This window comes from Prionailurus viverrinus, chromosome D4 (assembly GCF_022837055.1).
Source record: "Prionailurus viverrinus isolate Anna chromosome D4, UM_Priviv_1.0, whole genome shotgun sequence".
In the NCBI taxonomy this organism is placed as follows: domain Eukaryota; kingdom Metazoa; phylum Chordata; class Mammalia; order Carnivora; family Felidae; genus Prionailurus; species Prionailurus viverrinus.
Window position 1 is genome coordinate 13,347,908 of NC_062573.1, and position 25,473 is coordinate 13,373,380.

Below are 25,473 nucleotides of genomic sequence, written 5' to 3' on the forward strand. Positions count from 1 at the left end.
CTCAATAATGATAGAAGGAAGTAACTTAGGGCAGAGCAGTCTTCTAGCTATTTCTACATGACAGTAATAATAATGGTAATCACCAGCAATTGGAGAGTGCCCCCCTGTGCCCACCAGGATGCACAGTGAGTGCTGTGCCCGCACTGAGTCCTCTAGTCCCCCCAGCAACCCTGTGAGGGGGCACTAATATCACCCTCATTTTAGAGATGGACAACTGAGGCCCAGAGAGGTTAAGTAGCCTGCCTAAGGTCACACAGCTAGTAATTGGAAGGGCTGGTATTCGAACTCAGGCAGGACTGGCACTTAGTCACAGAAGCCCCTTTGCCACCCTTCCTTCCCCTCCGAGTGGTTCTCAGGCAAACTGGGGGAGGAGCGCAGGACAGAGCGATATTCCTGCAGTGTGCATAATAACAACCGCACGAAAGAAATCGCCTGTTGACCACTCACGGTGAACCCGGTCCCGTCTGGGTGCTTTCTGAATCGTGCTGTGCTGTCCTCGCCACCGCCCCACGAGGAGGTGCTGATCGTCAGTCACCATCCCCGTTTTCCGCACGAAGGAGCCCTGAGACTCAGTGAGATTAAGCGACCCGCCCCAGAGCCCGTTCTTGCTTGGCAGGGAATCGGTGATTCAGACGCAGGGCCTCACCTCTGCACTGTCGCCGGCCGCACGGCTGAGCACAGCCGAAGGCCTGCCATTGCTAATGCGGCTTTTGATTTTGTGTCGGGAAGGGCTTTGTCTCTGTTTCTCTACCTCCAGATTCTCTGTCACTGATCTGCTGACAGCTCTTTCCACTCCCAAGGACAGCAAGTGATCACGTCCTGCACGTCAGTGCCATTTCATGAGCCTGGCTGCGGAAACTTTGGTACCCTTGTGGTGGCAACCCACGAGAAAGAAAACTTAGCGGAGCTGAGGGCTGTTGAGCGGGGTCTGCTGTGGGTCAGGAAGGGGGACCCGGGGCCCGGACGGTTGGATGCTTGCTGTCCCCACCCACGTGAGGGCATGGGCCTGGCTCAACTTTTAAGATATATAAGAATTTATGAGTAAAGGCATGCTTTAGCAAGAAGGTGTTATTGGGGGGGAAATTAATAATAGCAGATAGCAAACAACTACCACACCCACTGTGTGCCAGGCAGTATGACATCATTACTGGGCGCTGTCCCGTGGTGGTTAGATGCAGGCACTTTGAAATCAGAGTTACTGGCTGTGTCACTCTGTGTCATTGGACTCGGTTCTGTCATTAGTAAGGCTGGGATAATACCTCTAGGAACGTCATGAGCGCATAGCCAGAGAATCTCTGTAAAGCACTTAACACAGATAAAAGTATGCAAAACACACTGGCTTTAAAAATGATTTCTGGTTGGGGCGCCTGGGTGGCTCCGTTGGTTAAGCGTCCCACTTCGGCTCAGGTCGTGATCTCGCCATTTGTGAGTTTGAGCCCCGCGTCGGGCTTTGTGCTGACAGCTTAGAGCCTGGAGCCTGCTTTGGATTCTGTGTCTCCCTCTCTCTCTGTTCTTCTCCCGCTCACACTCTGTCTCTGTCTCAAAAATAAATAAAGATTGGGGCGCCTGGGTGGCGCAGTCGGTTAAGCGTCCGACTTCAGCCAGGTCACGATCTCGCGGTCCGTGAGTTCGAGCCCCGCGTCAGGCTCTGGGCTGATGGCTCAGAGCCTGGAGCCTGTTTCTGATTCTGTGTCTCCCTCTCTCTCTGCCCCTCCCCCGTTCATGCTCTGTCTCTCTCTGTCCCAAAAATAAATAAACATTGAAAAAAAAAAATTTAAAAAAAAAAATAAGTAAATATTACCAAAAAAAAAAAAAAAGATTTCTGGTTTTCAGTCTAGCCCCACATTCGTCCTGTGTGTGGACGGGAAGAGTGAGGCTCAGAGAGTGGGAGTGATTTGCCCCGGGGTCACGTACCAAGAAGGGGCTGACCATGGTCGGGCGCCTGGCTGTCTCTCCTCTGACCCCCACTGATGCAGCGTCCACTGTGGGCTGGCTCCCAGGTGAAGGACCCATCTGGTGCTGCCTGTCCATGATGGAACAACTCCGGTATTCTTTCCAATTCCTCACTGGTGTGCCAGCCTTGGCCCCCCAGGGCCCGCTCGGGAGGGATGGTGGCAGAGTAGCCCCTGATTGCTTTGGGGACTCGAAAGTCCCCTGGCTCCTTCGGCAAGCAGTAGGATAAGAACTTCTATGTGATTGCTGAGCCCCCACTTACAAAGGGCCGGCTCTGCTGCCCTTCCAGAGCTTTCCTTGGGGCTGCCTCTCCCTGAAGCACAGTGGCCGCCCCTCGATCCTGGACAGGGGTCCACGAACTGCGAACCTCAAAGTTGGTATCTTGCTTCCCTTCCCAAGGACTGCAGAGGGGACAGTGTGCTTCCTGCCAATTCCAGGCTTGCATGCATGAGCACTGTCTCACTCTCTCGCTCCCTTTCTTTCAGTAAATAAATATAAATATATATATGTAATAATACCACCAGCACCTGTGCCCCAGGTATGGTATTGTCAGGATGCAGTGAGGTAATAATGCGTGTAAAGCCCAGTGCCTGGCACATGATAAGCACCCCCAAAACGGAAGCTCTAATTGTGTGGGTGATTTTCACTAGCCACACAAGTGTGGGTGCTGGTGGGTGAGACCCGGGTGTAATGGCATCTGAAAGTCTCCGGCAGCTGATGAGTCTGGGCTCATGAACATCTTCCCCCCCAAGGAGCCAGAAGGTGATTGCTTCCTCGAGAAAGCCAGCACATACCAGGTGACTGTTTCAGCCTCTCCCCCCTGGTTCTGCCACATTCTCCAGCCTTCCTTAGGATACCCTCTTAGCTGGGTTTGTGACCTGGCCTCTGAATGGGTGGTTAATAAATTGCCTGGCCTTTAAAGGGGCCCCTGCCAGGGCAATAATTGCTCCCAGGCAGGCTGCTCTCAAAGAGAGAAACACTTAGTTTCCGCGGGGAGACCTATTAGGGCCAGAGCCCAGCTGTGGCTTGCCCTGGTCACAGGATGAGGTGAGAGCGTTCATTCAAGTGCCCAGGGCCCCCCCGAACTGTCCTGTCCACTGGAGGGAGATAGCCAGCGAGGGCCGGCTTCAGGTCTCCTAATCCCTCATTCCCAAGTGGCTGAGGGAAGGGCCTGGCATTGCTGACTGGCAGCTGCTGGCAGGAGGGGGGGGGGGTGGTCGTCAGTGGCCCTTCTGGCTTCCACATGCCATGCCAAGTTCAATGCCTGCACCTTGAGAACGTGCATAGTTTGCTGGATCTGACGAGCGTGTTCTCTCATCTCATAAGGGACGTAATTATCAGTGAGCATTTCCTCGGCCCCTGCTGGGGGATAGGGTACAGGTGGAAGGCTTTGAGAGAGGTCGGTAACCATACTGGGCAGTGCCTTGGACCCTTGACCGTGCACGCGAATCATCAGTCTTTGTCGAGTGCAGAATATGATTCAGCTCGTGTGGCAGTTATCATGGCTGCATAACCACGCTGTCACCACAGTCCTGCCCACCCTCACTGAGGGCCAGGAAGTAGCCAGGGCACGGCAGGGAGGGTCATCTTGGCTCCAGGATGTCTCAGGCCACAGCCAGAATGCTCAAAGTCTGGACACCGGAGCCATTAGGAGGCTCTTTTCCTTTTGCATCTGGAGGTTGGTACTGGCCGCTGGCTGGGGTCCCTGTTCTTCTCTGCAAGGGCCTCTCCATGCCGCCTTTCCACAGTGCTAATTTGGGTTTCTTCCTCCAAGCGATCGGGGTTTAGAAGGTTTGTCTAGAGTCACAGGTCACACTGGGAGAGAGGCAGGTCGAGCTGTGTTCTTTTTGTGCCCCAACCTCAGAAGGCATCAAGCAGCGCTCAGCTGGGCTCTGTTCAGAGTGGGCACAAGCCCATGCAAGTTCACAGGGAGAGGAGTTACTCCTGATTGGTTTCTTAGGACCACTCTAATAAACCATCATAAGCTCGGTGCCTTTAAGCAACATAAATGTATCCTCTGGCAGTTCTGGAGGCCAGAAGTTGCAAATCGCGGTGTGTCAGCAGAGTCGTGCCCCCTCCCAAGGCTCTGGGGAGAACCCTCCTTAGCCTTTTGCAGCTTCTGAAGGTGGGGGAGGGGGGGTGGTCCCGGCACCCTTGGTTTGTTGTTGCACTCCCCCTCCCCCGCCCGGCTCTGTCTCCAGCTTCACACATCACATGATCTTCCTGGAAGTCTCTGGGTCTCCACCGTCCCTCTGCTTCCTCTTCTAAGGGTACCGGTGATTGGATTCAGAGCACACCCCAAATCCAAGAATGTCTCATCTTGAGACCCTTAACTTAATTACATCTGCAGAGGCCCTGTTTCCAAATAAGGTGACGTGTTCACAGGTACTGGGGGCTAGGGCCTTGGGTGCATCTTTTGGGGGTACCATCCAAGCCAGCCTCCTGATCGGGAGCGTCGAGGTTCTGAGAGAGCACATGAGATGTGGATCTTGCTGTGGTCGTTCGGGGGACTGCAGTCTGCCTCAGCCGACTCGGGGTAGAGCCTGAGATGCCGCACTTCTCACACGCTCCATTCCTAGGTTGTGTCGGTCCACGGCCGACACACGGAGTACAGGGATACAGAGCGCCTGCTCTCAAATTGCCGACAGGCTAAGGAGGAAGGAGGAGGAGTAAATAGCAAAATAGCCATATACTATTAGCACTGATACTACCCAGCTCTACAACAGCACACCGCATGCCCCGTTGTGGGCACTTTGCATGTATGAGCTCCTTTCACCCTCACTGCAACCTTATATATAATAAGGGTTCTTATCCCTGCTCACAGATATGAGGCTCAGAGAGGTTAAATGACTTGCCCAAGGTCACACAGTCAGGAAGTGGTGGAGCCAGGACTTGAACCCAGGCAGGCTGGGAACTGAGTCCATACAGCCATACAGCCCAGTCCATACAGCCCAACCTGCACTGGGACCCTGGGAGGGAGCCATCAGGTCAGGACAGAGAGCCAGGTGTGGCCGCAGAGAGGACACTTCTCTCGCTGTGTCTTACTGGGCATTCAGTCGGTCAGCAATGACTTGCTGAGTGCATGTGCATAGCCCTGACCGGCACACAGAAAGGCAAAGCCCCATGCTTTCTACCCTTGTGGAGAGTGCACCGTGGTCAGGGTGGTGACTGTGGGACACGAAGCCAGGCAGACAAGTGAAGGAAGGGATCTTCAGGGAGAGATGAGCAGGAACAAGACACAGAGACCTGGGATGGTGGGCAGTTAGGGGCACAGGCGTGCTGGGGGTAAGGAGGGACTGAGAGAAAGGAGAGGCGGGGCGAGGGGGCCATGGGACAAGGCTCCAGCATCTTTTCTCAGACCTCAGCAGTTGGCCCGACAAACCTAGAGGTAGCACCTGGATTGAGTATATTAAATCCAAAGTCAAGGAGCTCTTTGCTGCCAGGCAGACAGAAGAAGGCCTGAGCTTTCAGAAGGTTGGGTGTCCTGAGACCCAGGAGGGGCTGTGTGCTGGAGTGATTACCCCAAATCCTTTGGGGAACTTTGTTGTTTTTTTAGTTTCCTTCCCCCCCCGCCCCCCGCTACAGAAGTAACAGATTCAGCACATAACACGCACACAAACAGATGCAGAAGGTAGAACCAGATGTCCTTCCTCCTAAAGACAGCCATTATTAGCATCTTTTATTTCTTTAAATATAATTCACACACCACAAAAAAAACCCACCCCTTTTTAAAATGTCCGAAGCAATGGTCTTTAGTATATTTACAGGGTGGTACAACCATCACCTCTAATTCCGGAACATTTTCATCATCCCCCTCAAAAAAAAAAAGAAAAAAAGAAAAAGAAAAAGAAATCCTATACCCATTAAGCAGCCATTCCGCATTTCTGACCCTGTAGATTTGCCTGTTTGGGACACTTTATGTCAGTGAATCATAAAGATGTGACCTTTCTCTTAGCACCACGTTGTAGCACACATCAGTAAATGCCTTTTATGACTGAACACTACTCTGATGTGCGGCCATAGCGGATTTATCCATCCAGCTCTGGTTGGTGGACATTCGGCTTGTCTCCGCCTGTTTGCGTCTCGATGTAGCTTCTCTTCGTGCCTTTCTCTGTACATTTCTACACGATCAGTATTATACGGCGTGTTCTGATGTGCATCCCACACTTTGAAACCTGCATGTCCCTCCTGCAATTAGAAACTTCCCAGAAATGCAGTTTGTAATAGCCACATGATAATATCCCATCCTGTGGCTGAATTATAATTTCCCCAACCATTCCCCTGAAGTCAGTTGTTTAGTTGTTTCCAACTGAAGTCAGGTTTTAAAAGGAGCAAGGAATGAGAGGAACCTCAGAGGATTTTTCCAGAAAGGCTTAAACTGCCTCCAAGCCTGTGTGTGCCAGCAGGCTGCTGAGCTCAGTGGGGGGACGGGAATGATTCACCCCAAATTATTAAGAGACACAGTGGTTTGGCCGAGTGGTATAAAAAAGGTTCTTCTCCAGGGTGGCACAGCACAGTTGCCAAGGGTCCCGCCTACTCTTCTCCAGACCCCGAAACATTGAGGGAGATGTTAAGCCATGCCCCGCCCCCCAATCTTTACATTTCCTTCGAGGATTGTTTTTCTTTTCCCCCTCAACAATATGATCTCCACATACAATCTCAAAAGCAGCGGAAAGTGAATAAAGAGCTTGAAATGAAAATTGCCTCTGTTATCTAATCTAAGAATGATTCCGGAGTATCAAGGACTTGTTTTTAATTTCTGAATACGGTCTAGTTAAATAATGCCATCAGGTTTTATCCTTTGGAAACGTAATTTCTCTAATTAGCCCGAAAACCTTAGGAGTTTGGCCTTTCATGGTATGTTTTCTTTGATCATTTCCCAAATAAAAGGGGAAATACATTTGTATTGAGACGTAAGTGACACAGAACACTGCTCGTGTTTAAGGAGCGAGACGTGTTGGGAAAAAATAGTAAAATAGCCTGGACGTCACTCCTCAGAGACAACTCCTATGAACATTTGGGCACATTCCTTCTCTGTCCCTTTATTTATTTATTTTTTTAATTTTTTTTTTAACGTTTATTTATTTTTGAGACAGAGAGAGACAGAGCATGAACGGGGGAGGGGCAGAGAGAGAGGGAGACACAGAATCGGAAACAGGCTCCGGGCTCCGAGCTGTCAGCACAGAGCCCCATGTGGGGCTCGAACTCACGGACCGCGAGATCGTGACCTGAGCCGAAGTCGGCCGCCCAACCGACTGAGCCACCCAGGCGCCCCCCTTCTCTGTCCCTTTAACACAGCTGAGGCCCGCCAAGAGATGGTGATGTTTAGATCCTATCTTAACACCTGAATTCAAAATTCAAAAGTAAAGTATGTTCACTGGAGAAGATGTAGAAAATCCTGCACTTAAGTACAAACTACTGTGACGATTTTTCTGTCTGCCCTTCCTGGGTGTCCTGCTCACATGCATAATAGTAGTTCAGCAAAATTGGCATTTGTTTACTCTGCCCCGCCTTCCATGACCAGGTAGCATTAAGATTCTTCTGTGTCCAGAGGACCTTTGCAGAATAGTAAGGTATAGAGTGTTCACGTGATCTCATTTTTTTTTTTTTAAATAAGGGAAACCTATTCATTGGTACTTAGTTACTCATGTGGAGAGAAGGCCTGGGAGGAGGCCCAACACCTTGTTACTGGTGATTACTTTCCAGTCATAGCCTGAGGGCCTGAGATGGGTTTTTAAGGGTAGGGGGCTTCAGGAGCACGATTTATACAGTTTGTATATACCTCCCCCCCGCCCCCTTTTTAAAGTTTCACTGTTTTCCACTGTGCGTGAATATTTGTTTTGTAATTTTTTAAAAGTTTAGCTGGAGGGGCGCCTGGGTGGCTTGATCGGTTAAGCGTCCGACTTCGGCTCCGGTCATGATCTCACAGCTCATGAGTTCAAGCCCCGCGTTGGGCTCTGTGCTGACAGCTCAGAGCCTGGAGCCTGCTTCACATTCTGCGTCTCCCTCTCTCTCTCTGACCCTCCCCTGTTCATGCTCTGTCTCTCTCTGTCTCAAAAATAAATAAACGTTAAAAAAAAAAAATTAAAAATAAATAAAAATTTTAGCTGGAGAAAACTAAAAATACCCTACAATATTATTCTTTATGGTTTTATACTATCACTGTATGGATATACCGTATGGTATTTGATCAATTCCTAGACATTTAGAAGGGAGTCCAAATAATTATTATTATTCTGGGGGGGGGGTAATTCTTTTGTTTTGTGTAGTTGTTGATGGGGTTCTTGAGCAAACGGCTCAGAAACTATTCTTGAGACATCGCTGGTGCAAAAAGGTGATTTGTTAAAGCATGGGGACAGGACCTGTGGGCAGAAAGAGCTGCACGGGGGCTGTGAGGGGTGACTGATTATATACTTTAAAGTTAGCAGGAGTTAGGGAGAGCGTTAAGTCTCTAAGGAATTTGAAAGCAAGGCTTTCAGGACCTTGAGGGGCTAGCTGCTGTTAAGATAAGGTTGCTTTTAGTCTTTAATAAAACAAAAACATTAAGGAAGTAAGGCAGCCATGAGCTGCTTGAGGAGGGTCACGCTCTGTGTGTTTCAGGTGTCTGACAGAGGGCTGCGTGCTGTAAGATTTACTTCGAGCTACATTTCTCTGGCCCTTGTTTCCCTCATCAGTTGTGATGACCTTCTTGGGGTTCATCCCTAGAAGTAAAGCTGCAAGGGTTTTTGCACCATTTTGCCAAACATTTCTTATCAAGTTTGAACCAAGGTGGCCCCCAGCTGGCAAAGTGCCGGGTGTCCCTTTAACCCTTCCTCACCCAGATGGGCTAGCAGAACCTGTTCAGTGTTCAGCTGTATTTGGCCGAGTGCCTACTGTGTTTTGAGTGCCGCCCACGTAGTAGGCAGAATAGAGGGCCCCAGGGGTGTCTACCTCCCCCCGATCTGGGGATGTGTCTACATCCCCAGAACCTGTGACTGTGTTAGATAATACGACAAAGGGGAGTTAAGATTGCAGATGGAATTAAGGTTGCTCAGATAGATGGGGAACTGATCCTGGATTATCCAAGTGGGTCCAGTGGAATCACAAGTGTTCGTAAAAGCTGGGAAGGAAATCAGAAGAGAGGACCAGAGAGATGGCCATGGGAGAAGGACTTGGCTGGAAGAGGCTGGTTCTGGTGATGGAGGAATGGGCCACCAGCCAAGGAGTGTGGGTGGCTTCTAGTAGCTGGAAAAGGCAAGGAAAGGGATTGTGTCCTAGAGGAACACAGCCTGCTGCCATCTTGATCTTAGCCCAGTGAGATCCGTGTCAGACTTCCGACCTGCAGAACTGTAGGATAATAAGTTTGTGTTCTTTTAAGCCACTGGTTTGTGGTAATTTTTTCACCTATAGTTTGTATGGGAAACTAACACAGTACATATCGTATCCCCCAACACCCGCAGGTGCTGGCCCTCAGGAGGTGCTTGGTTCCCGTCTGCATGGTTCCGTGTTCACTCATTTGCCCAATCTTACAAGACACAGAGGTGATTTTAGAATTGCCACATGCATACCTCTGGGCAAAGCAAACCTCCTAAGCTGAGCTTCTGCAATTTTTGCAGTTCTTTTTGTCTTTAAACAGAGGGTCTGTAGGCAAAGGATGATGTTACTTGCATTATTTCTTTTTCTTCTTTAGCTTGGTTCTGTTATCCGTTTGAAACAGATTTATTGGTTTCTCCTGAATTCAGGAGGGATTTCCCCATCTGTATTGATTTAATTTTACATTTTGAATAACTGAAACATCAAAACTATTCCCCAAAAGGTGTACTCAGTGTATCACTTCTCCCCCTCCTCCCCCCCCCCTCCAGGTGCCCACCCCCTCCTTGGAGGTCACTAAATAAAGCAGATTGTGTTCTGTTCCTGATTCTTTGTGCAAATAACAAGCAGATACTTGTATACTTTCTTCTTTCTTATTGGATAGGTAGGGCGCCATAGATATTCTTTTGCCCTTGATTTTTTCAAAATTGAGTATCCTGGCAATCCCAGCATGTGAGCACCCAGAAATCTTTGTCATTCTTTTTCACAGGTGCATGGCCCCCCAACCGCGTGGCTGCACCGTGCCTCATTCAGGCACTCCCCTCTCTATGAGCATCTAGGCTATCTTTTCTGTATGTTACAGTTACAGTGTTGCAAGAATAACTGCACATATGTATTTTCTTTTGAAATTTTTTTAATGTTTTCATTTATTTTGGAGAGAGAGAGAGACCCAGTGGGAGTGGGGGAGGGGCAGAGAGAGAAGGAGACACAGAATCTAAAGCAGGCTGCTGGCTCTGAGCTGTCAGCACAGAGCCCGACACGGGGCTCGAACTCACGAACCACGAGATCATGACCTGATCCGAAGCCGGCCGCTTAACCAACTGAGCCCCCCGGGTGCCCCATTCTTGCTTTTGGCAGTGTACCTTTCAGGCACATTTCTAGAAGTGGGATTTCTGGGTCAGGTGGTAAATACATAGTATATAGTTTGTCGAGGAGTACCCAGGCCCACCTGTAAGTTCTGCTCTACCTGTATTCCCACGTGCCTGCTTCCCCACCGCTCACTGACAGGTATTGTCCTGACGGGTATTGTCCAGTTTGTAACTGTCTCCAATCTGACAGGTGAGAAACAGTATCTTGATGTAGCTTTATCTTGTAATTTTCTTTATAAGTGACCTTAAACATCTTCTTTTTTCATGTGACTAAGGACCATCTTTAATGGCTTTTGTTTTACCTTGTTCATGTTTTTTACGGTCCTTTTGCTATCAGAATTTTGCATCTTTTTTCCCCTAAAATTTAAGAATTCTTTATATATTAAAGCTAATCAGCCCTTGATCTGTGATCTGTGTTACAAATGTTTCTTCCTCCCTGGTTGTCATTTTCTTTTTTTTTTTAATGTTTATTTATTTTTGAGACAGAGAGAGACAGAGCATGAACGGGGGAGGGTCAGAGAGGGAGACACAGAATCTGAAACAGGCTCCAGGCTCTGAGCAGTCAGCACAGAGCCCGACGCGGGGCTCGAACTCACGGACTGCGAGATCGTGACCTGAGCCAAAGTCGGACGCTTAACCGACTGAGCCACCCAGGCGCCCCCGTTTTCTTTTGACTTTGCTTATCGAGTTTTTTTTCAGTGTGAAAGTTCCTTTTTTTTTTTAATCATTTGGCTTAATAATCAATCCTTTCTTTTATTAAATCTGAGTTCTCTTTAGAAAACTTTTCCTTAGGCCCAAGATACAGAGGATTGTACCCATTTTTTCTTCTAATAGTCGTAAGTACATTTTCCCCTTCGGATCTCTGATCTGTTTGGCATTTATTCTCGTGTAGGGTATAAGGTATGGATCCATATTATCTCTTTTCCAATGGTGACATTCTTGTCCCTGTACTATTATTAAAAGCCCAGCTTTGCCACAGAGATTTGCGACGTCCCTTTTATCATATAATCCACCCCCATGTGTCTGTGGGCCTATTTCTAGTCTGTTTTCCTGCCTGTTCTTCTACTCATGAGTCTGTGCCCCACCATTCGAATTACAGAGGCTTAGAGCAGACATTAGTATCTGGTAGATCCTCCCATAGCTCTTCCGTATCAGAGTTTTCCAGCCATTTTTGCATTTTGACTTTTTTAATGCAAAATAAAAAGTTACTGGAGTCCTCCTCAGAGCCATTTTATTTTATTTTTTTCAAGTTTATTTATGTATGTTAAGAGAGACAGAGACCACGTGAGTGGGGGAAGGGCAGAGAGAGAGAGAGAGAGAGAGAGAGAGCATCCCAAGCAGGCTTCGTGCTGTCAGCTCAGAGCCAGACCCCGGGCTTGAACTCACGAGACCGTGAGATCGTGACCTGAGCCAAAACCAAGAGTCGGATGCTAAACCAACGGAGCCACCCAGGCGCCCTGAGAGAGCCGTTATAGATGAACAGGATGATGGAGCAAAACAGTACAGAGTTGCCATATATCTTCCTCCCCATCCTTTCCATACTCAGTTTCCCCGATTGTTAACGTCTTAGGTGTGGCACACTTACTGCAATGATGAGCCAGGAGTGATGCCTTTGTTACTCTTGTTATTTGCTATTTAAATTCATAGTTTACTTTAGGGTTCACTCTTGGTGTCGTACCGATTTTGGGTGTTTTAACGATAAATGTGGGATGTCACGTACGCACATGTTACAGTATCAGACGGCAGAGGGTCACTGCCCTAAAGAACCACCTGTGCTTTACTTATCATCCCTCCCTCCTTCCCCGGCCCACAGCAATTGCTGATCTCTTTTCTGTCTCCATACTTTGCCTCTTCTAGACTGTCACAGAGTTGAAATGTACAGTATGTAGCCTTTTCAGACTTAATTATATGCACCAAAGTTTCCTCCATGTGCCGGTTTATTCTTTAACGTGAACTTAAAAAAAAAAATTTTAATGTTTATTTTTGAGAGAGAGAGAGAAAGACAGAGCATGAGCGGGGGAGGGGCAGAGAGAGAGGGAGACACAGAATCTGAAGCAGGCTCCAGGCTCTGAACCATCATCACAGAGCCCAACGTGGGGCTCGAACTCGTCAACCGCGAGATCATGACCTGCACCGAAGTCGGAGGCTCAACCGACTGAGCCACCCAGGCGCCCCTCACATGAGCTGTTATATCAGCTTACCTAACAATAGCTTGTTGGTGTTTTCCCTGGGAGAATGTTAAATTTTCAATGGAGCAAGAAAGGGCATCTTAAGGATGCTGATTCATTTCCAGGAACAGGGGAGTTTCTTTCTCTTTGTCAAGTTGATTTGGAGTGTTTAAAGCTCTCATTGCCTAGTTGTCGCACACTTCTTGTTAAGTTTATCCTTAAGTACTTCCTGTCTTCTGTTGCTACAATAAATGGGGCTTCCCCTGCTGTCACATCTTCTGGCTGGTTACTGCTTCTGTGTGTAAGGGTGTGGGTTTGAACTTGAGAACTCGGATTCTTGAAGGCCCATAGCAACGCGAAGCAGGTGATAGGGCTGGGTCCTGGGAGGCCCTGGGCCCGTGACGTCTCTTCTCTACTCCCCGCCCCATGTTCTGCCTCCCAAAATGAGGGACTGAATAAGTGTGTGCCATTTTCCAGGGTGTAATTCCAGCTGAAACAAAGTTGTGATTTGTGTTCTTACCTCTTTGCCTTCCATTTGATTGAAAAAAAGTGGGGGTGGCGGATATTCTTTCCCTGCCGCGGCATACAGAGCTGGACTGCAAGCTCCCAGCTCCCTACATGCCCTGGCCTTGTCAAACTAAACCTTTATATAAACGGAAAATGTCACCTGCCTGTCTGCAGACACCAGAAGGGGCAGGGGACTGCTTGCTTGTGTGTATGCTTGTTCATCGTTCATTGAACTGTTTATTCACTGGCTTGCTGAGTCTGTCAGGCATCTATTTGTTGGGTGCCTCTCACAATGCCATGCAAGGCACACTGGCCCTGAACTCAGTGCTTACAGCTCAGCATGATCTCACCCGTGGTGAGTGCTGTAGGGCATGCTGCCTGGTGCTCTGGGTGGGGACGAGGAGTACCTGCCTTGAGGGGGGGGGGGTGGTCAGAGAAGGCTCTTGACTGACACCTGAAGGTTGACTAGGAGTCATCTAAGTAAGGAATGGAGTCAGGGGAAACTTTGGGCAGAGAAACAGCATGTGCAAAGGCCCTGGGGTGGCCAGAGGCTCCATCTGTTCATAGAACTGAGACATAACAAGTGTGGGTGGATTGGAAAATGCCTGGGGGAGAGAAGCATGAGATGGATTAGCAAAGTAAGACCCCCCTTTCAGGGTAGGTAAGGGAGCTTAGTAGTCAGTGAGATGTTTTAAGGAAAGTATGACAAGACCAGATTTGCAGTTTAAATTGATCCCCTTTGCTACATAAGGAGGTATATTAGTTAGGGTTTTCCAGAGAAACGGAACCAATAGGAGACAGAGAGATAGAAAGACAGATTAGGAGAAGTAAATTGAGATGAAATTTATTACAAGAGTTGACCCATGTGATTATGGAGACAGGGAAGTCCTACCATCTGCCATCTGCAATCTGGAGACCCAGGAAAGCTGGTGGTATAATTCGGTCCAAGTCCAAAGGCCTGGACAAGGGGAGCCGATTATGTAAGTCCGAGTGTGAAGAACCAAAAATCGGGGACTGGTGATACAAACCTTGGTCTGAGTCCTCAGGTCTGAGAATCAGCCGCACTGCCTTCGAGGGGCAGGAGAAGCCGGGTGTCTCAGCTCAAGCAGGGCGGGTAGATTCACCCTTCCTCTGCCTTCTTGTTCCCCTCCACATTGGTCTCTGCCATGCACCTTGCTGAGGGCAGACTTCATTACTCAGTCTGTCACTTCAGGTGCTCATCTCTTCCTGAAACCCTCACAGCCACACCCAGAGATGATGACTTCCCGGTTCTGTGGGCATCTGTTAGCCCAGTCAGGCTGACACATAAAATTACCCATCAGAGGAGCGTGTGGGAGAGGATGTTGAGTGTGGAAGCAGGGAGGTGGGTTCGGAGCCATGACAGTGGTCCAGGCGGGGGTCCCTGTTGGCCAGAACCTGGGTGCCTTAGTGGAGACGGACGGGAGTGAATGGATTAGAGACTGTTTCGGAGGGGAAGGGGACAGCTTTTTGGAGGTTTGGGGATTGAGCACCAGGATGGGAGCCGTGTGGAAATGAAGCTGGGGTGACTAGGGGAATGCATTTTTAATTTTATGTAAATTTAATCCATTTAATTTTAAATAAGTGCCTACTATATTAGACGGTACCGATGGAGAATATTGCCATTATTGCAGAAAGTTCTTTTGGACAGTGCTGGTCGCAAGTGTCTTTAAGTCAACCTGATGTTAAATGGGCAAATACAAGTCGGGCTCAGAATAGCAGCTGGTCTAGGTTCAGATCGTGCTGTACAACTTGCTTGCTGGGTGTCCTTGGACAAGTGACTTCACCTCTCTGAGCCTCACCACCCTCCTCTATAAAACAGGATATTCCATTCCGTGCCTGGGGCGGTGCTGCATAAGCTTAGAGCTCAGTTGTGGGCGGTGGGGTGGATACCTGTTACTCCCCCTGGGTTTGACCTTTGTAACTGCCCTGATAGGTTTACTTGGATGTCAGACTCTCCTCTGGAAGGACCTCCGGATTGGTTTCTCCACCCAGACTCTGACTTTGATGCGGAGTACAGCCTTGGGGAAGTGCTTTATCCTTTCGGGTTTCAGCTTTTCCATTGGCGGTGTGGGCATTGGAGCAGACCGTCCTTGAGGGCTGCCCAGGTCCCTAATAATTTTTTTTTCAACGTTTATTTATTTTTGGGACAGAGAGAGACAGAGCATGAACGGGGGAGGGGCAGAGAGAGAGGGAGACACAGAATCGGAAACAGGCTCCAGGCTCTGAGCCATCAGCCCAGAGCCTGATGCGAGGCTCGAACTCACGGACCGCGAGCTTGTGACCTGGCTGAAGTCGGACGCTTAACCGACTGCGCCACCCAGGCGCCCCCCAGGTCCCTAATAGAATAAGCAAGCACCCACAACAACTGAGCTACGGTCGGAAGAAGGAACCGGAAGGAGGAGGGACCTTCCAGAAGTCAGCATGCAACGGCTTTGCTGGTTCCATCCGTGGTATTTCTGGCTGGGTCCTGCCTCGTGAGAGCGCTAAACCAGAGGCTTGTGTGACACGCTCGCCCAGGCCCAGCCCGTGCCCCCAGCTTGCTCCAGGAGCTTTCTGAGCATTTACCTTGACCTTTTTCTTTCTTTCTTTCTTTCTTTCTTTCTTTCTTTCTTTCTTTCTTTCTTTCTTTCTTTCTTTCTTTTAATTTGGACAAGGTTTACTGACTTCTGAACTGTTGGGAAAAACTAATTTTGTCTCATTAAAACTGCATTGCTCACTTGTACCAAAAAATACCCCTACAAAAATCTGTTAAAGTTTCATGCCTGGCACAGAAGACTATTAAAGACTTATAATTGCAGGGGCGCCTGGGTGGCGCAGTCGGTTAAGCGTCCGACTTCAGCCAGGTCACAAGCTCGTGGTCCGTGAGTTCGAGCCCCGCGTCAGGCTCTGGGCTGATGGCTCAGAGCCTGGAGCCTGTTTCTGATTCTGTGTCTCCCTCTCTCTCTGCCCCTCCCCCGTTCATGCTCTGTCTCTCTCTGTCCCAAAAATAAATAAACGTTGAAAAAAAAATTTTTTTTAAAAAAAAAGTAAAGACTTATAATTGCAATAAAATCCTTTAGTGGGATTTGAGTCTTCCTTGTGGTAATGCTACAGTCAGCAGGGTCCCCACTGGAAGCTGCAAAAGCCATTTCAATAAAGGCTTCGGGAAGGAGGCAAAGATCACCCTAAAACTGCTTCCGTCAGGGTCCTTGCCCGGCAGCTGGCAACGGGGCATGTGTGCTGGGGGGACGGACTCCCAGATCCAGTTGTTAGCAGGTGTCTGTCCTGACTCCCCCTGCTGGGGGGCAGAGGGGGTGGAGCTCAGAACCTCTGCCATCCTGCCACTGGTTCTTCTGGCTCCTCTGTTTTCAGTCCCTTCACCAGGCAGGAATAGAGCACCTACTGTGTGCATGCCGAAAAGCCCATGCTTTGGGCTCAGGAGCTCAGCTCAGGGGTTGAGACGTGGAAGAAGAATTGAACACAGAGGGATGGTCTGGTTTTTCCTAAAGGAGTTGTGACTGGCTCGAGCAGGGGCTTTGTAGGCGGGCAGAGCGAAGGCTAAATCCCAGCCCCTGGTCATTCCGCTTCCTGGCCTCAGTCTCCTCATCTGTAAAATGGGGATAACACTGTGTGCCACAGAGATGTGCTCAAAATGTGTGATTCGAAGCTGAAGGCAGGGCCCAGGGAGGAGGCAGGTGAAAACAGAGAGTACGGTTTTAAGAGTCCCAGAGGTATTTGAGAGCCACTTCAGGGGTACATGCATGGTTTCTCAGAAACGCAGCTAGCATTTATTGAGCACTTACTGGATGCTAGCTGCTGTTTTGCCCGCTTTATATGTGTCCATTCAGCAAGTGTGCACTCAGCACCTACTATGTACCAGATGCTGTCTTAGGTGCTGGGGCTACAGTAAAGGCTGGATTAAGTAAATTTAACCCTGAAACCTATAAGGGTGGGCACTGATGCTATCCCCATTTTCCAGAGAAGGTGACTGAGGCACAGAGAGAGTGGGGAAATCACCCCAGGTCACACAAGCAGTAAGCGGCAGAGTCTGGGATTAGACCCAGAGGGCAGGCTCCTGTGTGTGTGCCCCTAACCACACGCCACAAGCCCTCCTGCTTGGTGAGAGGTGGCCTTGTTTGTGTTTTGAGGGAAGATGGGCTTAGAGCAGTAGACGGATTCCCCTTGGGTCTCTTAGGGACGAAGAGGGGACCACCACCTGCTCAGGTGGGTCACTCCCAAGCCTGCTGACCACTTTCTGCTGCTCCAGGGGCCTCCTCCTGAGTGTTTCTGTGCCTTCCTCAGACCCAGAGGGAGTGAACTCCCACTTCCTGGCGATGGGTCAAGTTCAGGGGAGACCAGTGTTCTGTCCTTGTGGAGTGTCCCAGATCTGAGCCTGTCACTTGATGGGCTGTGGACGACGGGAGGAGTCTTTCCTCTCCCTGAAAAGAAAGGGCATCCGTGGCCCGCCCCTTGCCCCTCCATCACTGGTGATAAACACGGTGGCCGTGGTGACAAATCAACTTAAGTCGCCTCTATCCGTTTGTCCTTCCGTGCCCTCCCCGTCGGCATCCTGTTTGCAGACTGGACAGTATTAGACACTCGGTCACACTGCATGGGTCTCTCCTTCTCCAGGGGTCGTGTCCCGCTGAGCTCTGGGCGGTGTGGGTGTTTTCGTGGTCAGTTAGCCTCAGAGTCTGGCCTTTGCCTTTGCCTCACTCTGTGGCCCTAGCCACGTCCCCGTGTGGTGTGGGCCTCAGTCTCCCCATCTAGGAGACCCTTTGGAAGGCCCTGGCAGTCATAGTGTCTTTGCCTCTCTACTTGTTGCCTCGTTTACCCGCGTTGTCTAACTCAGGGCTGGCCTCAGCGGGTAAGAGAAAGTAACAGTGCAATGAATAAACACACAGAACTCTTAGTTTCGGGAGGAAAGAACCCAATCAAGGTCTTTAAACATGCCACCTCCCACTTCACGTCGTGCAACCCAAGGGGAAGGGGCAGCGAATGGGCACGAGACTGGGACAGTGGGGAGGATGGGTTTCTCCCCTCCCGTCGCCATTTACCGAGCCAAGACTTGCCGAGAAAAAGGTGGCAGTGGTGCAAAGAAGCTGCAAAAAGCTGGGCTCAAATGCTGGCTCTTTTTTCCCATCCTGTGTGACCAGGGACCCTGAGCAAGCGGCTTAACATCTCTGAACTCGTCCCCTGCGTTTGGAAGGGAAGCGAATGAAAGGCGATCAAAGCCCACCACACCCTGCTGGTCTGGTTGGATTCTTATGGCCTCCTGGGCCTTGCTGGTAGTTTTGAGCCCATTTCACAGAGGGAACACTGAGACTCCGTGCACTCAAGAGCAGTGTAGGGCCACACTGTGCCTGTTTCACCATCAGCAGGCTTCAGAACCGGGGCCCTCTTCCTGCTGCACCATGGGGACGGGACTCTACACCCCGGCGGCCCCATGTGGCTCTGAGCAGCCAGGGAGATGCTGCATTTGTTTGAAGTGGCTTGTGGACTGTCAGTGACGGTGGGCATGCAGATCCCTGTGCTGACAAGGCTGTCGGACCTGGGAAGCTTTCCAGCAAGTAGAGGATGTGAGAAGCGGGCACAGAGACACAGGACTATCTCAGACCAACTCAGATGCCGTGGGCGGCTGCGTGGGCCCCCGAAGCCAGCCCTGTCTAGAACTTCAGTTTTGAAACAGAATACTGGAGAAGATTGGAAGGAGATGGAAAAGGTGGGCTCACGTACCCCCATCCCATGGGGGGTTTTCCCAGTGTGACTCCTGTTTCATACCTATTCCCCAAATGGGTCACACACGAGCCCCACGCTGCCTCCCACAAATCTGGTAGAGACATATTTATTTAACAGGCATGAAGGAAAAATAGGACTAGCACGGCAACCTTGTGGTTTCATGGATGTTAATCTTAGGGCGGGGCTGGAGGAAGTAGTGTGGGGGTAATTCACAGGGCTGAGTAAATGACAGGTGCCAGGCTCAGGGCCGGGGAGAATAACTGGAGTTTGGAAGCCACCGTGCTAAATCAGCGACCCCCCCGTGGTTACGGATACTGCACCCCAGAGTTGTCAGATGAGCGAATCAAAATATAGGATGCCCGCGGCGCCTGGGTGGCTCAGTCGGTTAAGCGTCTGACTCTAGCTCGGGTCATGATCTGACGGCTCGTGAATTCCAGCCCCGTGTTGGGCTCGGTGCTGACAGCTCAGAGCCTGGAGCCTGCTTTCGATTATGTGTCTCCCTCTCTCTCTGCTCCTCCCCTGCTTGCCCTCTGTCCTCTCTCTCTCAAAAATAAATAAACATTAAAAAATTTATATATATATATATATGTATATATATATGTGTGTGTATATATATACGTATATGTATATATGTGTGTGTATATATATATATACGTATATATATAGGATTCCTGTTGAAATTTGTTTCAGATACACCATGAGTACTTATTTTTTTAAAAACATTTATTTATTGTGAGAGACCGAGCGAGACAGAGCATGAGCAGGGGAGGGGCAGAGAGAGAGGGAGACACAGAATTCCAAGCAGGCTTCAGGCTCTGAGCTGTCAGCACAGAGCCCGACGTGGGACTCGAACCCATGAACTGTGAGATCATGACCCGAGCCAAAGTCAGACACTTAACCGACTGAGCCACCCAGGTGCCCCATGGCGAGTACTTAGTGTATATACGTCCCATGCAGAGTTTGAGATGTTCCCCACCAAGCCTCTCTGGAGGGCTGAGTAGACTCCATGGAATTGAGTTGTCCTTCCCCCAGCTCCCCCTCCCCAGGACCTGCAGGGAGAGGCTTTTGCACAAAAGGATGCCCTGACATATCTGGTCTCTCAGATGCTAGTTCCTTTAATTAAACTGCTGGGATGGAAATAAAGTGTGTGAGGAAGATTAAAATTGATTCCTTTAGCTTAACAAAAGCCAAAGCTCTTGAGAGAGATACTTAAGGAGCCAGAACCCTTGAGCAGAGGGAGAGTACAGGCTGGGCTGCAGCCCAGAGCTGGAGGGGCAGGTGGGTTGGCCGAGCGGGCCTGTGCAGAGGGCCGAGGTGGAGGCACTAACACACGGCGGGCCGTGTCACAAGGTGGGGGCAGGGGGCTGGAGGGTGCTGGAAGCGCCTTCCATCCTCAGCAAGGCCCAAGTGCCCGCAGAAGTTCTTCTGCAAGCCAGAGGCCAGGATGGGGCTGTGGAGGTCAGGGCAGGAAGTGGCAAAATCTGTACCTTGGTGCATAAGCACTTATTGAGCGCTTGCTGTATGCCAAGCCCAGAACCAGCTGTTGGGTCTCATCTCAGGCTCTTCCCAAGGAGACCAGCTGGGGCCGCCTAAGTTCTCAGGAGCCTGGGTTCACACCAAGGGAGCCCAAAGATGCGGAAAGAGACCGAGAATCGGAGGTATCTCTGGGGACACTGGGAAACGACGCTGATGCTGTAGGCATGCAGAGGAGGACAGTCCTGGGGTAGCACCCCATTTTTACGCCCAAGGAAACTGAGGCACAGAAGCTTTTGGGGGATTTGCTTGAGCTCACAGGGCATGGAAGTAGCAGAGTCAGGATTTGAACCCGGGTCTGATGTCTTTGAAACCCTTAACCCTTAGTGCTCTTCTACCTCCTGGATCGTGGGGGGTCATTGAGGTTTTGGAGCAGAGAAGGATGTCATGCGAGCAAAAAGTCGAGGGCAAGTTAACCTGGCACCAGGGCTGAGGCCAGTTTAGAAGTTAATGCGCGGAGGAGGGGTGCTGGCTCAGGAACCTAGGTGTGAGGAGAAGGAGACCCAGGTTGGGGGGCCCCCAGGCATGGGGGGAGGTGAAGATTGGGTGACACCTGCTGAAGGGTTACCAGGGGGAATAAAGGCAGAGTTGACGATGGGGCGGGTTTTCAGACCTGGGTGCTGCAGGCAGGGCTGGGGAGTGACGGCAGGATGGTGGCTTTGGACGCGTGTCCCCGGGCAGAGCTCCTGACGGCAGCTGAGTAGGAGAAGGCTCTAGGGCCTTGGGGCCGTGTCGGCGTGGGTCTGCCTGCCTCCTTTCCACTAGCTCTGTGATCGCCAACTATTTACTTAACCTCTCTGAGCCCCCGTTTTCTCTCCGGTGGCGTGAAGAGCAGTGATACCTCCTTTGCAGGATGTTGAGGATATTAAATAAGGAAAAAATGTACAAAGGGACGAACAGGGTACTCGATGCACAGTCAGCATCTGGTGAATAGTGGCTTGAACCTGGGGCTCCAGGCTGGTGTCCTCTTCTGGGCGCCGCAGAGATGGTCCTGGTGCTGGGAACGGGTGTCTGACTTTTCATTCATTGGATGAATTTTTGTCGAAATCTCACTGTGCGCCGGGCCCCGGGGACCGTGTGGAGAGGCTGATGGGAGAACCCAATTACAGCCCCGAACTGACCCCGCTCTCGAGTTGGAGCAGCAGGAGAGCAGGGGCGGGGCTGTCTTGCTCAGCACGGTGTCCCCGCACAGAGCCTGGCGCCTGGTAGGTGCGAGGTATATGTTGAAGGGGCTCGTGGGGGCAAAGGGGCGGGGGGCCTTCTCAGAGCACGTCCGCGCTGGTGCAGAGGGGAGACGCCAAGACTGCATTTGCCTCCGCTTTCTGTACTGGAAGCTCCCCACCTGCAGGCGAGGTGTTGAAGGAAGGACAAGAAACTGGAGACCAGGGTTCTGATCCTCAGCCTCGTCATTGCATCTTCTTTTCTCCTCCTTTTCTTCGAAATTCCCAAGTGGCTCGCCTTTTCCAAATTCTGCTTTGAAAAAAGCTGGGGAAACCCTCTCGGGTTGATCCTGTGCCATAAGCAGGCTGGGAAGCTGGAGAGAAGGAAAAGAAGGCAGGAATGATCTGCGTTAGGAGGATGCCCTTCAAGGCCCTGATGGGGAGCAGCCCTGGGCGCCCCCTGCAGGAGAAGCAGGGAAGAGAAACACCCGACCTTCCGTGTGGACCATTCTGGGAGTCTATCGGATGCCCCACCTCACTCTAAGCCGTCTTCCCCTCCAGCCTCTTGTAATTCTGTCTCAGGTTTATTTTTATGGGGCAGCTACTTTTTTTCCTCTTATTTTTTTTTTAAATCCTTTCACTAATGTGAAAAATGTGTTTTTGCATTACAAAATAAAACTGCCTACTTGTTGTAAGAATCCAAGCAACATGTTATTGCTTTAACGGGAGGCTACTTTTCTCACTTACTGCTTTTTTCGTGAGTAAATGAAACTGTTGTTTGTATTTTAAGGAAATATGCTCATGCCTGAGGTAAACATCTCAACCCTGTAGAAGCGAGAAAGGAAGTAATGGAAATATGCCTTCACATCTGTCCCCGAGTCCTCCCCCCCTGTATCATCCCCCACCAAGCCTCTGGGATGGCTGTTTTCTTCTAGGTAAGGGGACCTCCAGGAATCTTGTAGGTCCACCTCTCTAAATCATTGCTAGGTCGAGGGGAGGTAGCCCTTTCTAGTGACAGGAGCATGGGCTCAAGATCAGGATTGGAAAGTTTACTCTGCCATTGACTTGCTGTGTGACCCTCAGGCATCCTCATAACCTCTCTGGGCCTCCGTGACTTCCTCGTCGGGCTGGCCAGGTGGAGAACCGGGATCAGGGCTCTGAAGCCCCTGGCATGAGTCGGTGTCCTACAAGCAGCCCAGGCATTACTCTGTTGTTTGGTGGTCTTGGCAGGTTGGGGACCAGATTCTGGAGGTCAACGGGCGGAGCTTTCTCAACGTCCTGCATGACGAGGCGGTCAGGCTGCTCAAGTCATCCCAGCACCTGATCCTGACGGTGAAGGACGTCGGGAGGCTGCCCCATGCCCGCACCACTGTGGATGAGACCAAGTGGATTGCCAGTTCCCGGATTGGGGACACCACCACGAACTCAGCAGGGTCTGGCAGCACTGCTCACTCTGAGCCCCGGGACCGAAAGCCAGTGATGCCCCCTCCCATCCCTTCAGCACACCCAGATCCCTAAAGATTCTCAGAGCCTGGGGTCCCATCCCAGGGTCCTTTGCATTTGTAAGGCGTGACCTTGGGCACATCCCTTCTCCTCTCCTGGCCCGTTTCCCATGGAAAGCTGAACTGCATAAGCCAACTCTCTTATCCTGTATTTCCCTGGGGCAAATCACTTAACTTAATCCTGGGCCCTTAGATGCTTCGTCTGAAAAGTGGGGAGCATAACCCCTGCCCCCATCCAGCTCTGGGAATGAGGAACCCTGTGAGTGACCCGAGGAAAAGGGTCGTGGGAGTCATAAAGTGACCACAGTTGCCGATGGCTGTGTACTTGCTGATAGCCTCACGCGTCAGCTTTGGGTTTCTAATCAGAAGTCTCAGACTGGTTGGTGGCCTCCTGGGCCAGATGCACCCAGAGCATCTCCTTCCCATTCTTCCCTCCTTCTCTCCTGTCTCCTTTCCTTTTCACCAGCACGGTATCATAATTTTTTTTATTTAGCTGCCAACATTTAAAAAGACATCCGGTTTCCCATCAAAAAACAAAAACAAAAACCCTGACTTCTGGCTGCTGCTTTAAAATCAGGAATTCTAGCGGCTTGAGCGCATGTTTCTTCATGAAATTGGGCTGGAGCTGAGCTACACCTGCGAGTTGCATCTCTGGGTCTCCAGTTGGCCCCTGTCCTCACCCACCCTCCCTAGGGTTGGCCTTGACCCCGAGGCCACAGGTCTTTTGCTGTTTATTGTCTCCTGTCCTTGTGTTACCTTCCTGGTCCTGAAGGGCTGCTGAGCCAGGAGTTCACCTTGTGTGGTTTTAGAAATGCTGCCCCCGTGCTTGATGAGGGGGCTGGAAGCCGCTCATCTGCCCAGGGGTTCCTATGCCCTTGAGTAGCCCCAGCGAGTGGAGGCCATGGTTCTCTCAACACTTTTGCTCACCCCGCTCCAGATTGGCCTTTCCCTTGCTGGTGCCTGTTAGAACTGCTCGGCCATTCAGCTGAACACGTTTGTCTTTCTCGTAGGTTTCCTGGGGATCTTACAACGGAAGGGACAAACAAGGTAGGGAGCTCTCCGTCATTGGTTATCTGTAGCTTCTTCATACACCCCCGTGTAGGGGGCTCTGGGCCTGGCAGGTGCATGGAGCCACTCACGTGCATGATCTCATTTCATTTGAGCAGCCCGCCGACTGTCCGTTCGTCCGTCCTCCCTTACATTCCTCACACATCTGTGAGCACCACCAGGTTCCAGGTACCAGGGCTAATGGCACTGAACAGAACAGGTCAATTCCTGCCCTCATGGAGGAGGGTATACCTAGTGAAGGAGACCCCCACACGTAAAAAAAATCCTGCACACGTGTCTAATCACAGAAGATGTTCAGTGCCATCAGGCAAGGTGCTGGGGAGTGTGGGAGAGACTAACAGATGGGACACCTGATTTAGGTGGTGAGAGGCAGAGGGGCGAGTGAGGACTCTGTGAATCGGTGACACGATACCCGGGCTGTGAACTGAATGTTACATAGGAGTAGCCAGAACAAAGTCCGGTCCAGGAGCACGAGGGGACAGCACGTGCCAGAGCCCCGCTGTGCCAAAAAGGTGGCTTGTTGGAGGCAAGGAGAGTGTGAGGGGGTGTGGCGAGCATACAGGAGCGGGGAACAGAGTGACGGCAGGCAGGGTCCCCAGATCACATGGGGCTCTGTGGGCCCGTAAGAGGTTTGGCATCTAACCACGGAAAGGCTTAAGCAGGGGAGCAAGATGACATGATTCCTATTATTACAAGATCATTTCAGCAGCTCTGCATAGGTGATGGGGGAGGCAGAGGGGAGGAGCGGGGACACCCTCCCCCCCATGGCATCTTAGTCACACCTCCCAGTGACGCCTGAGGCAGTGGCGAGGAGGGGGTGAAGAGTGTGTGCAGATCTGCACCATATTTTGGAAGTACGGTTACTGTTATCCCCAGTTTACCAAGGGAGATACTGAAACCTGGAGAATAAATTGGGAGCCATAATAAAATTGCTCGACTCTGATTGGTTTCAGGATCTGATGAGATAACGTATGTCAAAGTGTGGGGTAAGGCGTGAATGCTGTTTGCACCTGCGCACGGCCTCGTGGTCTGAGAACGGACCTGTAACTAACGTCTCCTGCAGGTGCACCGGGTAGGCCGAGGCCACAGAGGGACCCACCTCATCCCTCTGCACTGTGGTCACTGGCGTGGCCTGGCCACTTGGCCCCAGACCAGTTCAGAATTCCCAGACCCCCGTCTTCCTGTCTTTCAGCTGGGATTTTACAAGGGCCCGGCTGGCTCCCAGGTGACCCTGAGCAGCCTGGGCAACCAGACGCGCCTGCTGCTGGAGGAGCAGGCGCGGCACCTGCTGAATGAGCAGGAGCGAGCCACCATGGCCTACTACCTGGAGGAGTACCGTGGCGGCAGTGTCTCCGTGGAAGCCCTGGTCATGGCCCTGTTCGAGCTGCTCAACACGCACGCCAAG

At 50.8% G+C, this 25,473-nt stretch overlaps 1 protein-coding gene across 6 annotated transcripts in view; it reads left to right on the forward strand.

The window, feature by feature from the left end:
• The window catches only part of WHRN (whirlin), a 95,745-nt gene that overhangs the window by 51,523 nt on the left and 18,749 nt on the right, over positions 1 to 25,473 (forward strand). For all 6 annotated transcript variants that reach the window (XM_047828994.1, XM_047828996.1, XM_047828998.1 and 3 more), the window contains 3 exons: positions 22,729 to 22,931; positions 24,011 to 24,047; positions 25,261 to 25,473. In XM_047828994.1, the coding sequence (XP_047684950.1) occupies positions 22,729 to 22,931; positions 24,011 to 24,047; positions 25,261 to 25,473 (453 nt within the window). The remainder of the gene's footprint in view (positions 1 to 22,728; positions 22,932 to 24,010; positions 24,048 to 25,260) is intronic.